This window comes from Pristiophorus japonicus, chromosome 7 (assembly GCF_044704955.1).
Source record: "Pristiophorus japonicus isolate sPriJap1 chromosome 7, sPriJap1.hap1, whole genome shotgun sequence".
NCBI lineage: Eukaryota > Metazoa > Chordata > Chondrichthyes > Pristiophoridae > Pristiophorus > Pristiophorus japonicus.
Genome location: NC_091983.1, coordinates 140974999 through 140991439, shown reverse-complemented (window position 1 = coordinate 140991439; position 16441 = coordinate 140974999). Strand labels below are relative to the sequence as shown.

The following is a 16441-nucleotide window of genomic DNA, read 5'->3' as shown; positions in this document are numbered from 1 at the left end:
AGATTGCAACTATTTTCAACTCAAGGACTATTCTGCTTCCTAACTATTCCTTTGTTTCATTGAGGACACATTTGAAATGACAACATTTATATAGTTTCATGGGGGCTCTGTTGGCACTCGACCTCCTGCTCTAACGTCACTGTCAGAGGCTGCTTAGGCGGAGACAAAGGCAGAGAAAAAGGCAGAGGGAAAGACAGGGAGCAGGACGGGGACAAGGACAGGGAGAAAGACAGGGAGCAGGACAGGGAGAAAAGCAAGGAGAAAGGCAGGGAGAAAGGCAGCAAAATGTGACCAGAGGGAGAAGGCCTAACAGGGCTGGCAAAAGGAGACTTCACCCTGAAGGGTAATATATTTAATAATCACCCTTGTGCATTTCCTTATATTCTCTGTTTGCTTTAACTATTCTAGTGCTCCTTCATAGTGTGTCCCCTGTGGTTGCAGCATGGCTGGTGGAAGGCTAATGTGTGTTAGGGCCAGAGTCTACAGATGGCCTTGCAGGATGCCCTCGACCAGCTCTGGGCCTGTAAACTGCACCACCTTAGGCTGGGCGGCAGCAGTCTGGGCTGGCTGGGTGACAGCCAGCGACAAGTGTAACGGCAGAGTGGCAGTGGTGGGCTCAGGAATGCTGTCATTATGAGAGGACAGCAGGTTCCTGCTCCACACTAACCCAGTGCCACTCCCCCGGGACAGCACCTCAGTATCCCCACCAACTGCTGCAGCACAGTTTGGTGGGCTTCTGCGACACCGTGAGATCCCCGATGGACTGTGATGGACCCAGCGATGATGACAGCAGTCAGACCATGCGTGGCATCAAGCTGAGACTGCGCGAGAACTGAGACTCGATGCCAGCACTCACTGACTGCATGAGAGCACCATGAGGTTGTGTAGCATCCAGCTGAGACTGCATGATAGCAGTCTAAGCTTCCATGCCGCCAACCATTGTCTGCATTATAGCACCAAGACATTGTGTTGCTTCTGTCTGTGCTGCAATGGAAGCTGCCACATCGCCCATGACACGCATCACGAGGTTTGGATCTGCACGGACTCTCTGGGAGTCCACAATCGTCTGCACACTGGCAATGTTGAGCTCCATGGTGTGTGCAGAGCTCTGTGTAATACTCGAAGCAGGCTCCTCTATGCTCCTTACTACTGCTGAGAGGCTCTTAGGCACCCTTGCAATGATGTCGAGTGCATGACCATCACCTTTTGTGTGAATGCCTCCCCATTGAGGTCCTCATCTGAGTCCTGTGCAGCAGAACTCGCCCTCTGGGGAGATGGCTCCCGAGGTTCTCTTTCCCCTTGGCCTTGCTGCAGCCCGCTAGGCCCTAGTGCATCATCCAGTGCAGACCCCTCTATTAACCTAACCTCTAACGAATGTGCAATGCCAGTATCTGAGCTGGTGCCTGCGGGTGACAGAAGCAATGATGCTGTGTTCGGCTCCTCCTCTCTCTCCTGACTCTGTTGAGGTGGCAGAGGGGCTCAGATGCAGGCTCCACATCTGCTGTCTGGTTATCTGAAAGCATAAATGGCACAAGACTCGCATTAAGGTGAGGGCAGTGGGGCAGGAATGGAGCAAGCAATGCAGACAATCGAGCTGGAAAATGATAAAGCCTTCTGTTGTGAGGGGGAAGTGGGATAAGAAAAGGAGAGGGGATAAAGAAACCATTGTTGCCCCCCATGTCTATGCTGGCTATGGTGTCCACCACCTGCGGGCCAATGAGCTGCAGCACTCACTCCTCAAGGTCACTCATATCACGCAGTTCAGGTTCCCCATCTCAAGTCCGCTGCTGCTCTCTCCTGTTATGTGCCATCTTGGCCTGTAAAAGAAAGGAAGTTGTGTAAGTAAGAGTCCAACTGTGTACGTGGAAGATATGCCTGCTGTGGTTGAATAGCTGTGAATGTAGGCAAGGTCTGAGATGAGGATGTGAGTGTGAGTAGCTGCAGATGCTTAATGTAGGCAAGGCGTGATATGAGGATGTGAGTGTGAGCAGCTGCAGATGCTTGGTGGTTGAATGGTGGGGAAGTGCAGCTTTGCACAGTGAGCACAGACAGAGCTTCAGAGGCGGGTATATTGATGGTGTGCAAGCATGTACTCACCTTCACCGCCCGACTGAAATCGTTGAATTTCTTTCTGCACTGTGTGAGGGTTCTGTCCACCACTGTGCTGGCCAACACCTCCTGGGCCACCTCTCGCCACATGGCCCTGAAAACCTGTGGAGATGGTTTCCTTCCAGATGGAGGGAACAGCGACTCCCATGGCACTATTTCGAAGAAGAGCAGGGGAATAATCCCCTGTGTCCTGGCCAATATTTATCCCTCAATCAACATCACTGAAACAGATTATCTGGTCATTATCACATTGCTGTTTGTGGGAACTTGCTGTGTGCAAATTGGCTGCTGTGTTTCCCACATTATAACTGTGATTACTCTCCAAAAGTACTTCATTGGCTGTAAGCGCTTTGAGACATCCGGTGGTCGTGAAAGGCATGATATAAATACAAGTCTTTTTTTTCTTTCTTTCCACTGCCCCCATCAATGTCTCCAGCACCACATCATTAAACCGTGTGGCCCTCTCCCTTGAAGCGGGATTCGCAGCAGCCATTTCACGAAAGATCTCTCAGTTGCTGAGATGCTGCGATGACTGACTCAAGTGCAGCAATGCTGAAAATGAGCAGCAGCAGGTTGAAATTACCTCTCCTTAAGAGCTAGATCGAGCTGGAGTCAAGGATTGAAACATAGAAACATAGAAACATAGAAAATAGGTGCAGGAGTAGGCCATTCAGCCCTTCGAGCCTGCACCGCCATTCAATGAGATCATGGCTGATCATTCCCTCAGTACCCCTTTCCTGCTTTCTCGCCATACCCCTTGATCCCCTTAGCCGTAAGGGCCATATCTAACTCCCTCTTGAATATATCCAATGAACTGGCATCAACAACTCTCTGTGGCAGGGAATACCACAGGTTAACAACTCTCTGAGTGAAGAAGTTTCTCCTCATCTCGGTCCTAAATGGCCTACCCCTTATCCTAAGACTATGTTCCCTGGTTCTGGACTTCCCCAACATCGGGAACATTCTTCCCGCATCTAACCTGTCCAGTCCCATCAGAATCTTATACGTTTCTATGAGATCCCCTCTCATCCTTCTAAACTCCAATGAATAAAGGCCCAGTTGATCCAGTCTCTCCTTATATGACAGTCCAGCCATCCCTGGAATCAGTTTGGTGAACTTTTGCTGCACTCCCTCAATAGCAAGAATCTCAGATTAGGAGACCAAAACTGTACACAATATTCCAGGTGAGACCTCATTAAGGCCCTGTACAATTGCAGTAAGACCTCTCTGCTTCTATACTTAAATCCCCTAGCTATGAAGGCCAACATACCATTTGCCTTCTTCACCTCCATGCCCACTTTCAGTGACTGATGAACCATGACACCCAGGTCTCATTGCACCTCCCCTTTTCCTAATCTGCCGCCATCCAGATAATGTTTTTGCCCCCAAAATGGATAACCTCACATTTATCCACATTATACTGCATCTGCCATGCATTTGCCCACTCACCTAACCTGTCCAAGTCACCCTGCAGCCTCTTAATGTCCTCCTCACAGTTCACACTGCCACCCAGTTTAGTGACATCCGCAAACTTGGAGATATTACACTCAATTCCTTCATCTAAATCATTAATGTATATTGTAACGAGCTGGGGTCCTAGCACTGAGCCCTGCGGCACTCCACTCGTCACTGCCTGCCATTCTGAAAAGGACCCGTTTATCCCGACTCTCTGCTTCCTGTCTGCCAACCAGTTCTCTATCCACATCAGTACATTACCCCCAATACCATGCACTTTGATTTTGCACACCAATCTCTTGTGCAGGGCCTTGTCAAAAGCCTTTTGAAAGTCCAAATACACCACATCCACTGGTTCTCCCTTGTCCACTCTGCTAGTTACATCCTCAAAAAATTCCAGAAGATTCGTCAAGCATGATTTCCCTTTCATAAATCCATGCTGACTTGGTTGCTGAATGCAACTCAGCTGAAATTGGGTAACTCTCTGTGAATAGCGCCCCTGCAATGCCCAGCTGAGGTCATTAGCGCCTCATTTACACCCCCACCCTCCCTGCCCCCCCATTCACCCCACAATTTGGCAAGACATTTTGCCGGGCGCCAAATTTTCTAAAAGTTAAAAGTTAGTGCCTCACGAATTTCGCCCCCATAGAATCATAGAAAAGTTCAATTCTGATGAAGGATTATCATCCTGAAATGTTAACTTGGTTTCTCTCCCCCTGACCTGCTGAATATTTCCAGCATTTTGGTTTTATTTTTATCACAAAATCATAGAATGGTTACAGCACAGAAGGAGGCCATTTGGCCTGTTGAGCCCATGCCAGTACTCTGCAAGAGCACCTCAGCTAGTCCCACTCCCTGTCCTTTTCCCGTAGCCCTGCAATTTTTTTTCCTTCAGGTACTCATCCAATTCCCTTTTGAAAGCCATGATTGAATCTGCCTCCATCACCCTTCCAGGCCGTGAATTCCAGATCCTAACCACTCGCTGCATAAAATAGGTTTTCCTCATGTCGCCTTTGGTTCTTCTGCCAATCACCTTAAATCTGTGTCCTCTGGTGCAGAGGGAGGTAAAGGGGCCTCATTTTCCTGTTGTCTCTTTGGGTGAGCACCCATTTGCACTGAGAACAATTGATATTTAGGCCTTGCGCCCGGTCCCACTCAGGATCTGAAAGAAGCAGGCAACAAAGTCTTGCAGGCCCTTTTTTTTTGCAATGACAAGATGGTATCAGGGATGGAGGTCTTTGAGTTGCAGTTTTGAATAGCAAGCAAAAGACCCTAAAGCTAGCAGCCATGCAACAACATTTGCAACACCCTGCCAAAGGATTGGCCTTTGTCTGTGGTCTGGTCTGATTAATTGTCCAATGTTCCTCTGTATCCTTCTCGTGTCCTTGATAGTGTTGAAGAATATTTTGTTTTTGGCCTTTATATTTTCCGCTATATTCTTGTTTTATTTCTTCTTTGCACCTCTTATCAGTTTCTTGACACTCATTTGCTTGATTTTATAATTCATTCTATTCTGTGCTTGCTGTACAGTTCAGATCTTTAAATGCCCTTTTTTTTAGTCTTTAATGTCGGCCATTACTTCCTTTTTCATTAAATGCTCTGTCTTTCTAGAATATAATGAAGCCAGCAAATGGCAAGCACGTACCACTCTGAAACTTCTGACAATAATATGCAGGGTTACTGAAACGTTTCCTGGGATTGAACAGATTCCAGATACCGATGAAGGAGAACCTTAATCTAGATGTTAGTGGTGTTCAATAATCATGCCACCAAATGAAAAAATTCTAGCCCTTGATGTGGAATATGACCTCCACCCAACTAACTGCAAGGTACATAAATGTTATTCTGTTGATTGCTAAGATCTTCGAGCGTGATGGCTCACATTTGGACATACCATTTTTAAAACGTACAGGGGTGCAACTCTCTTGAACTTCTCTGGCTTCAAAATGAGATGAAGGCCAAAATGTAACAGGAGTTTTCATTTGCTGCTTGCAGGGACCACACATTCTTTGGATACTTAAATCGTGAACACAAGTTCGTGTAAATAGTCTGAGTATACTATCCCAAAAAGGGTGGGTATCTGTTTTGTTTCCTCAATTTTGACTATTTGACAACAAAAGAGATTTGGTGTAATTTATATTAAAATGTTACTAGTAAATTAAATTTAGTTCACACGGGGTTAAGTGCACAGAACAGAAGGATGTGAAATGGATCTAGATGAAGCAAGTGGTTAAATTGTGTTTCTCATATACCACTTCAATGGAAGTTGATTTAGACATTACAATGAACATTCATGCCCATGATGTTTGAATGGCCCTGTTTATTTCTGCTCGGGTTACGTCACAGGGTATCATTACTTAGGAGGGTTTAATTGCCAGCTCAATGAATAATCCCATAACACAGAAAACTGGGATGGAGTAAGAGGTCAAGCCCTTGTCTTCTTGCCCATATATGAGGCACACAGGACAATAAACATGCAGATTTGCACAGTGAAGGTAATTGTTGGACTACATTTTATGCAGTCCAGGAGAATTGGTAAGGAAGCGAGATCAAGAGGGAGGAAGTTGTCTCTTAAGTTCAGGTTGAATGAGTTTCACAAATTCTCTGGTCAGAAATGTGCATTTAACCTGCTAACAGGGACAGTGCAGCAGAGTGTTATGGAATTAAGTGGAAGCAAGATAAGATTTACTATAAATGTTACTCTGTTCGATTATTGCTTGTATAGCAAAATGCCTTGCTAATTTATATTTAGCCTTGTCTCACTGAAGCATTAATCAGTTTTCTGTCAGAAGATTGGAGAAGCACACATGGTGTCACATCTGGAATTACAATATTCAGTTCACATAACAGAAGTTTCTTTGTTATGGCCTCCTTTCTCATGCTATTGTTGGACTAGATATTGCACAATGAAGGTAATTGTAGGACTGGATAGTGGATAGTGAACGTAATTGTTGGACTAGATAGTGAGCTGTGAAAATAATTGTTGGACTAGATATTGCATAGTGAATGTAATTGTAGAACTAGACATCGTGCTGTGAAAGTAATTGTTGGACTAGACATTGTGCTGTGAAAGTAATTGTTGGACTAGATATTGTGCAGTGAAGGTAAATTTCTGGCCATAAAAGACTTGAGATCTGCGTACTGGAAGACCAGTAATGCTGAGCCTAAGAGAATATTTGGTACAGACCTGAAATTCATTACAATGTCCTAGATTTGAAGAGGTTACCCTTAGGTGACTCAAGATAATTTCTCTCCATGCTGCTGAAAAATGCTGTCGGTCAGCTGTGGGCTGATCTGCCCTGCTGGACCAATGATGACAGGTTGCAGAGAGGATGGATTTCTGAACAGACCTAGGGCCTGTATTTCCATTCAGGTGTATGTAAAATAAATCCATGGCACATTTTTTAAGGACAGGGAGTTCTCTGGGTGTCCAGGCAACATCCCTCAATCAACACCATTTACTGTTCACAAATTAGCTACCATGTTTGCCTATAAAATAGCAGTGACTACAATTCAAAAGTAATTCATTTACCATGAAAAGCTTTAGAATGTCCTGAGGATGTGAAAGATGATATATAAATGCTTCTTTCTTTACACCAAAAGGTCAGAAGTAAGATCCTGAGAATGATAGTACGTCCTGCAAGCTTGGCAACTTGAGAAGAAAAACACTGGAGTCCTTTATGGGCTTGCTAACATTCTTGCTAATAAAACTTAAGAGGACTAAAATTCCACAGGGATTTTGCCAGATCCGAGCTGGGGTTACTATGAGAAATTGATGGAAGCTCGACAGAATTTCAGTACAATGATAAACTTGCATAAACTTCAAGTCAAGCAGCCTCCAAATCAAGTCTTGTTTTTATAGTTACTATTTCAAATGAATTTTAAAGTCAAGTGTTAACTGAAAAATTTTGTATAATTGAAACCAAGGTTTATTTTCCTCTGTTCACTAATTCTAGCAAAAAAAGTAGATGCAAATATCAAGCGAAGAATATTGTTTTATATCCATGTCTACATTTTCACCAAATTAGCAAATGGAGAATAATAAATGCTCATTTATTGGTCCTTTGAAGAAAATGGAAATAATATGTAATCTGTTTGGAAAGATAATTATTTTTTTTCTTTGAAAGTAAACTTATTTTCAATATGACTTACTTTTGAAAGTCAGGTGATTTACTGATCACGTTTTCAAACTCTACAAATGATAACATGCCGTCATTATTTAAATCTGCTTCAGCTAAGATCTATTAGGGATTAAAAGAATAAATGAAAAAAAGTTATGAATTATATCTTTCTGAATTATTTGGCTTGCATACACAATGTCATTATCCTTAAAGCTTGGTAAATAAGGCAAAATATTAGAAAAGTTATTTGAAGATTGTAATAATTTCTACCATGACGAATAGCAGCTAAATTGTATTTATTTGTTTCCTGACAAATTAAAAGATAAACTGGAACTCAAATTCATCTTTTAATCATTGGAGCTATTTTCATTTTGGCAAAGCAGTGGATCTAACATTTTGATCATGAGTCTAATTATAGTCTGAGTTAAAAACTGAGATTGGACCAATGACATTTTATTGACATAAGGTTCATCCCTCTAATACCCAAACTCTCTTTTACATTATTCAACTTATTAAATCAGTTCTGCCCCTCTTTTGCCTTGTTCTTAATTTCTTATTCATATTATAGTCACTCTCTTCATCCAACTTGTGTAATCCAGCTTTTGTAATTCACATTTGATTTTTGGGGTATGTCTTGGTGTTATATTTGACTCTGAAATGAGCTTTCGACCACATATCCGCAGCATAACTAAGACGACCTATTTCCACCTCCGTAACATCGCCCGTCTCCACCCTTGCCTCAGCTCATCCGCTGCTGAAGCCCTCATCCATGCCTTTGTTACCTCTAGACTTGACTATTCCAACACATTCCTGGCTGGCCTCCCACATTCTACCCTATGAAAACTAGAGGTGATCCAAAACTCGGCTGCCTGTGTCCTAATTCGCACCAAGCCCCGCTCACCCATCACCCCTGTGCTTGCTGACCTACATTGGCTTCCGGTTAAGCAACGCCTCGATTTCAAAATTGTCATCCTTATTTTCAAATCCCTAAATACCCTCACCCCTCCCTATCTCTGCAATCTTCTCCAGCCCCACAACCATCCGAAATGTCTGCGCTCCTCTAATTCTGCCCTCTTGAGCATCTCTGATTCTAATCGCTCAACCATTGGTGGGCATGCCTTCTGTTGGCCTAGGCCCCAAGCTCTGGAACTACCTGCCTAAACCTTTCCGCCTCTTGACCTCTCTTTCCTCCTCAAAGACGCTCCTTAAAATCTACCTCATTGACCAAGCTTTTGGTCACCTGCGCTAATTTTTACTTATGCGGCTCAGTGTCAAATTTTTTATCACACAATACTCCTGAGAAGCGCCTTAGGGCGTTTCACTATGTTAAAGATGCTATACAAGTACAAATTGTTGTTGTATATATTTATCTAGCATGTTCAACATCATACTTTCCAAAGTGTTCAATTTTTCCTCAACAGTAATGCACTTCAATATTCCCTATTTCATTTCAGTTAGCTTATCCTTCATTCCTCTGATGTTTGCTTTTTACTGAAGGCTCAAAGTGAAAGTGAGTCTGGATCTGGTTTTATGTGAGAAGTTTTGGTTAGGAGACACTTTGGAAACAGTGACGATAACATAACTGAGTTTGGTGTCAGCTTCATGTATAATGTGTAATGAAGACTCTTAAATTTTAGGATTGATGGAATGAGTAAGCATTTAATAGACAAAGACCGGAATAGCTTGGAAAAATAATATACTTTTAAATGCACAGTGCAGGATTTACAAGGTCAATTTATATCATTAGGTAAGAAACCCAAGAGGAATAAGAGGAAGCCAATGCAAACAACAAATGATAAGGGCAAAAAGTGCAGGGTGGATACTCCCACTGAGTGAACTTTAGGTGGCTGACCGGCAAAATACTCCAGCCACTGCCTGGTAGTCGCAACATGAGGACTGATGCTTTTTGAGGCCGGGCCTTATTAGCACCACCAGCAAGGTTGCAGGTGTAGTTTGAGTGGCCCGGGGCATCCCACTGGGACCAGTCACAATGTTGGCAGTGTGGCAAGAAGATGGTTAAGATGGAAGGGGCCCCAATCTCTGGAGATGGAGGAGTCGAGCGACGGCAGACCATGGTGGTTTTGTGGACCATGAACAAAATTACCTTTGGGATCCTTCTCAGCCGAACCGCTAACTGATACTGATCGGAGGGTGCATGCTCTGCCAAATGTGGCAATTGGAGTCCCAGATCTGACATAGCATTTTAAATGGGCCTAGCACCTGAATTGGCGAGTGCTTCGGCCTGGGGGAACATTGCCATGGCCAAAGTGTGAGCGGCAATGGAGCGAAGGTCATTGTCCATCATTTTTGTTATGTATGTAAACTTTATTAGTGTGTAAGACTTGCCACCAGGGGATGCACCTGTGGGAGACCCAAGGGTCACCTGCACACCCAGGGCAAGCAGGTTTAAAAGGCAGTCTATCATGCTGCTTCCTCACTCTGGGGTTACATTAAAGAGACCAAGGTCACAACAGTTTGAGCTTACAGCATACAGTCTTGTGGAGTTATTCTGAACATAACAATTGGCGACAAGTAACGATCATGAACTTTCACGCAGTTATGGCTGCCGTTGGTATTCCTGAGAGATTTTTTGAGGGTGATGATTAGGAAGCCTTTGTTGAGCGTCTTGACCAGTACTTCGTGACCAATGAGCTGGATATGGATGAGACCGCGATCAAGTGCAGGTCGATTCTCCTCACCATTTGTGGGTCCACGATATATGGCCTCATCAAAAATCTGCTAGCACTGACGAAACCAATGGAGAAGACATATGCAGAGTGTGCACGCTGGTTCGGGAACACCTCAAGCTGAAGGAGAGCATCTTAATGGCCATGTATCACTTTTATACGTACCACTGCTCCGAGGGCCAGGACGTGGCGAGCTATGTCACCGACCTAAGACGCATTGCGGGACCGTGCGTATTTGCTGGATTTTTGGGGGAAGTGTTGCAGGACTTTTTCGTGCTTGGAATCGGCCATGAGGTCATTCTTCGCAAACTACTGTCTGCCGAATCCCTCGATCTGAGCAAGGCCATCACGATAGCCCAGGCGTTCATGTCCATGAACAATAACACTAAACAGATATCTTTGCAGCATTGAAGCTCACCGGCAAGTACTGTGCATAAAATAATGCCTTCAGCAGGCAGAACTGTACATGGCAGGGCCTACACGCCTGCAGAGGCCAGACCTAGGATGACTCAGAGTCCGCTGTGGGGCATGAATGCGAATCCATTAACACCATGCGGTGGTAATCATCGGGCCCATCAATGTCAATTCAAGCACTACGTGTGCAAAGGCTGCGGAACAATGGGGCACCTCCAGCGAATGTGCAAACATGCTGCGACTCACCACATGGCAGAGTCGGCAGCAGATGACCAATCCGGCGCAGATCACGCTGACCAAGTAAGAGAGGCAACTCAACCCAAGGCTGAAGAGGAAGTGTATGGAGTACAAACCTTCACCACCAAAAGCCCTCCGATAATGTTGAAAGTCAAATTAAACGGCATTCCAGTTTCCATGGAATTGGACACGGGGGCGAGTCAGTCAATTATGAGCCAGAATGCTTTTGAGAAACTGTGGGGCAACAAGGCACAAAGGCCAAAACTAAGCCCGATTCACACCAAGCTGCGCATTTACACCAAAGAGCTCATACCAGTCATTGGCAGTGTGGCAGTGAAGGTATCGTACGATGGAATTGTGCATGATTTATCACTATGGATTGTACCAGGCGATGGCCCAACGCTGTTCGGCAGAAGCTGGCTAGGAAAGATCCGATGGAACTGGAACGACATCAAAGCACTGTCTTCGGTGGATGATGCCTCGTGCACCCAAGTGCTAAACAAATTCCCGTTTTCCCGTTATTATTTGAGCCAGGCATCGGCAACTTCATAGGCGCCAAAGTACAGATCCATGACCCGTTCATCACAAGGCCCGAGCGGTTCCATACATGATGCGAGAGAAAGTTGAGATCAAGCTGGACAGACTTCAACGAGAGGGGATCATATCGCCAATCGAATTCAACGAATGGGCCAGTCCAATTGTTTCGGTGTTGAAATGGTCAGAATCTGCGGGTACTACAAGGTAACGATCAACCGAGTCTCGTTACAGGACCAGTACCCACTACCCAAAGTGGATGACCTGTTTGCAACGCTAGCAGGGGGGGATGTCGTTCACTAAGCTGGATCTAACCTCTGCTTACATGACACAGGAGCTGGCTGAACCTTCGAAAAAATTGACGTGCATCAACACACACAAAAGACTGTTCATATACCACAGATTTCCTTTTGGAATTCGCTCGACTGCGGCCATCTTCCAGAGGAACATGGAGAGCCTGCTGAAATCGGTTCCGTGCACCGTGGTGTTTCAAGACGACATCCTGACCACCGAACACTTGCACAACCTGGAAGAGGTTCTAAAGCGACAGGACAGAGTGGGACTCAGGCTGAAATGCTCCAAGTGTGTTTTCATAGAAACATAGAAAATAGGTGCAGGAGTGCCATGGTGGGCCCTTCGGAGGATGCAAAGAGAGGCACAGAAGGAAGCTGTAGGCTTATCTAAGAGGGAGTCAAACCTTGGATGGCAGCAAGAGAGTAGGAAGGTCGAAGAGTAATGAAAGGTTGGGGTAGGGATTTGTGAGGGCAGAGTATCCGAGAGAGGAGAGATGAAAGGCGGTATGATGACAGGAGAGATGGGTCAGGGAGGGATAAGGAGAAAAGAAAAAGGGGGAGAAAGAAGTGGATGGCTCGGGTGTGGAGCGGCAGCCAAAATGCACACGCAAATGGACACAGGGAAAAACTCAAGTTACATAGGCCTGGTTATGTAGCAATCATAGGCTTGCTTATTTCCTCTTAGTAATAGGGAATAAGTTGGTGACAAGGAGTCCAGAGTTAAAATTGGAGGTCTCGTGGAGGGCAAATATCTCTCACTCTACCATTACCATCAAGCCAGGGGACCAACCCTTGTTGAATGAGGAGTACAGAAGAGCATGTCAGGAGCAGCACCAGGCATATCTGAAAATGAGGTGTCAATCAGGTGAAGCTACAACACAGGACTACATGCATGCTGAACAGCAGAAGCAACATGCTTTAGATAGAGCCGAGCGATCCCACAACCAATGGATCAGATCAAAGCTCTGCAGTCCTGCCACATCCAATCATGAATGCCGGTGGACAATTAAACAATTAACGGGAGGAGGAGGCTCCATGAATATCCTTATCCTCAATGGTGGCAGAGCCCAACATGCAAATGCAAAATATAAGGTTAGAACATTTGCAACTATCTTCAGTCAGAGATGCTGAGTGGATGATCCATATCGGCCTCCTCCTGAGGTCCCCACCATCACAGAAGCTAGTCTTCAGCCAATTTGATTCACTCCACATGATATCAAGAAATGGCTGAGCACACTGGATACAGCAAAGGCTTTGGGTCCCAAAAACATCCCGACTGTCATGCTGAAGACTTGTGCTCCAGAACCAGCCATGCCTCTAGGCAAACAGTTCCAATACAGCTACAACACTGGCATCTATCCTACAATGTGGAAAACTGCCCTGTATGTCCTGTCCACAAAAAGCAGGACAAATCCAATCTGGTCAATTACTGCCCCAACAGTCTACTCTCAATCATCAGCAAAGTGATGGAAGTTGTCATCGACAGTGCTATCAAGTGGCACTTACACACCAACAATTTCCTCACCGATGCTTAGTTTAGGTTCCACCAGGACCACTCAGCTCCAGACTTCATTACAGCCTTGGTCCATATGGACAAAAGAGCTGAATTTCAGAGGTGAGGTGAGAGTGACTGCCTTTGACATCAAGGCAGCATTGTACTGAGTGTGGCCTCAGATAGCCCCAGTAAAATTAAAATCAATGGGAATCAGGGGGAAAAGTCTTCACTGGCTTGTGTCATACCTAGCAGAAAGGAAGATGGTTGTGGTTGTTGGAGCTCAATCATCTGAGCCCCAGGATATCACTCAGGGCAGTGTCCTAGGCCCAACCATCTTCAGCTGCTTCATCAATAAACTTCCCTGCATCATAAGGGCAGAAGTGGGGATGTTTGTTGATTATTGCGCAGTGTTCAGTTCTATTTGCAACTCCTCAGATAATAAAGCAGACCATGCCCACATGCAGCAACATCTGGACGACATTCAGGCTTGGGCTGATAAGTGGCAACTAGCATTTGTGCACACAAGTGCCAGGCAATGACCATCTCCAACAAGCGAGAGTCCCTTGACATTCAACATCACTGAATCCCCCACCTTCAACATCCTGTAGGTAACCATTGAGCCAAAACGTAAACTAGACCAACCACATAAATACTGAGCCGATAAGAGCAGATCAGAGGCTGGGTACTTTGCAGCGAGTGTCTCACCTCCTGACTCCCCAAAGCCTTTCCACCATCTACTCGGGACAAGCCAGGAGTGTGATGGAATACTCTCCACTTGCCTGGATGAATGCAGCTCCAACAATATTCAAGAAGCTCGACAACATCCAGGACAAAGCAGCCCCCTTGATTGGCACCTCATCTACCACCCTGAACATTAACTTCCTCCACCATCGGCGCACCATGGTTGCAGTGTGTACTATCTACAAGATGCACTGCAGCAACTTGCCATGGCTTCTTCAGCAGTACCTCCTAAACCCGCAACTGCTACCACCTAGAAGGACAAAGCAGCAGGTGCATGGGAACACCTTCACCTCCAAGTTACACACCATCCTAATGTGGAAGTATATTGCCGTTCTTTCATCATCACTGGGTCAAAATCCTGGAACTCCCTCCTGAACAGCACCGTGGGAGTACCTTCATCACAACGACTGCAGCTGTTCAAGAAGGTAGCTCACCACCATCTTCTCAAGGGCAATTAAGGATGGGCAATAAATGCAGGTCTTACCAGCGACACCCATATCACAGGAATGATTTTTTTTTTAAACTACCTGTTCCACCTGAGCACCCCCCCCCCCCCCCCGCCTCCCACCATTTACTAGTTTAAAGTCCTCATGCCGCCCTATTTATCCTTTCCGGTAGGACCCTGATCCCAGCCCGGTTCAGATGGAGCCCGTCCCAGAGGTACAGTTCTTTCCTGTTCCAGTATTGGTGCCAGTGTCCCATGAAATAGAACCCCTCTTTCCCACACTACTCCTTCAGTCACATGTTCACCTCCCTAATCTGCTTACCCCTACGCCAATTTGCACGTGGCTCAGGTAATAATCCAGAGATTAGAAGCCATGAGGTCCTGTTTTTTAATTTGGCTCCTATCTCCTGGTATTCTCCAAACAGGACCTCCTGCCTACTCTTTCTGATGTTATTGGTCCCAACATGGACCAAAACGAATTGATCTTCCCCTCCCCCCCTTCAATAACCTTTCAAGCTGGTTTGAGATGCCCCTTACCTTGGTACCAGGTAGGCAACATACTATGTGGGATTCTCAATCCTGCCTACAAAGGAAGCTATCTGTCCCCCTAATTATAGAATCCCCTACAACTACCACATTACTCTTCCCCTCTTTCTCTTTCTCCCCCACTCCTGGTCCAAGGTGCCATGGTCAGCATTCTGGATGTCCTTCTGACCGTCTTTATCCTTATCCTCACAGGTAGCGACACATTTTGACTGTTGGATAGGATCAGTTTCTGCGGATTCTCATTCTCTATTTCACATGGGTTCCCTTACTCTGTGCACTATTGGCCACACCAACCCTATTCTTATCCTGCACCTCTCTACCAGTTGTGACCAAGGTCTGAAGCAAACTGTTCTGATACTCCTCCCCTTCTCTTATTTGTTGGAGTATCTCCAACTCGCACTCCGGCTCAATGACTCTGAGCCAGAGAGATTCGAAACAGAGACAACTACTGCAGATGGGTTCACTCGGCAGAGTCCTGTTGTCCACAAACTCCCACATACTGCAGTCCAGACACACAACCTGCTCAGACATAGCTTAGTCTATAATATTTACATCTACTTTTACGTCTGTTGTAAGGTTTTATTTTTAAAACACACTAACTTGCACAAAGCAGTGAAACACTAGACAATATTTTACATACTGCCTCAAGCATACACAAATCACTACAGGTATTAGATGCAAAAAGCAACACCTCCTTCACCCTCTGCGCCGAATACCCATTCTCTTCTCAAATTATCAACTTTTACACTTGATGATGCACTCCGTTTATGACAACTCTGTGCAACTACTTTGTGCTCAGCAGATAACTCAGATTGGTATAAAGCTGTAAAATTATAGTCCTTTTTGAAATCTTTGTGCTGGTTTCGTGCATGAATTCGGCAATGAGGCTAGAATGCGGCCCAGACCAGAAGTCCAGAGGCCGGCCTGAAATTGGGACTCGAGTCTCATCTGATCTGGGCAAGCTGCCAGTGCTTGTCGCCCTGCCACAGGCAGCTTGCCTACTGCATTACTGAATTACTGTCTCACTGGCAATGGGCACAGGTGAGTGCTGGAAGTGGGAAGGGGGAAGAACGGCATGAGGGTCACCAGTTGTAGCCAGCAGCAGCCGTCAGGACAGCTGTAGAGCTGGGAGGAGTACTCCTTCTCCTCCCGGCTCCAAATGAATCTTTTAAAAAAGTTACTAGAACTCACCTTTTCATTGGCAGCAAGTTTCTAGGCTGCATCCAAGACAGGCGAAGCTGAGCAGAGTGGGTCTGGCACCTGCTCCGCTCTCAGGTCACATGTTTCCTGAGGAATCCTATAATAGGCGGTAGGCACCTAATTTACATTTGTAAGTGCATGGTGTAAAAAAAGCTGCCGATTCA

General features: G+C 45.4%; 1 protein-coding gene across 1 annotated transcript in view; it reads right to left on the bottom strand.

The window, feature by feature from the left end:
• Window positions 1–1747: 1747 nt before the first annotated feature.
• LOC139266638 (calcium and integrin-binding family member 4-like) overlaps window positions 1748–16441 on the bottom strand; it is a 68337-nt gene continuing 53643 nt past the window's right edge. The window contains exons 5-6 of the mRNA XM_070884226.1: window positions 7717–7805; window positions 1748–1817 (exon numbers count right to left, since the gene is read on the bottom strand). Of these exons, the coding sequence (XP_070740327.1) occupies window positions 1748–1817; window positions 7717–7805 (159 nt within the window). The remainder of the gene's footprint in view (window positions 1818–7716; window positions 7806–16441) is intronic.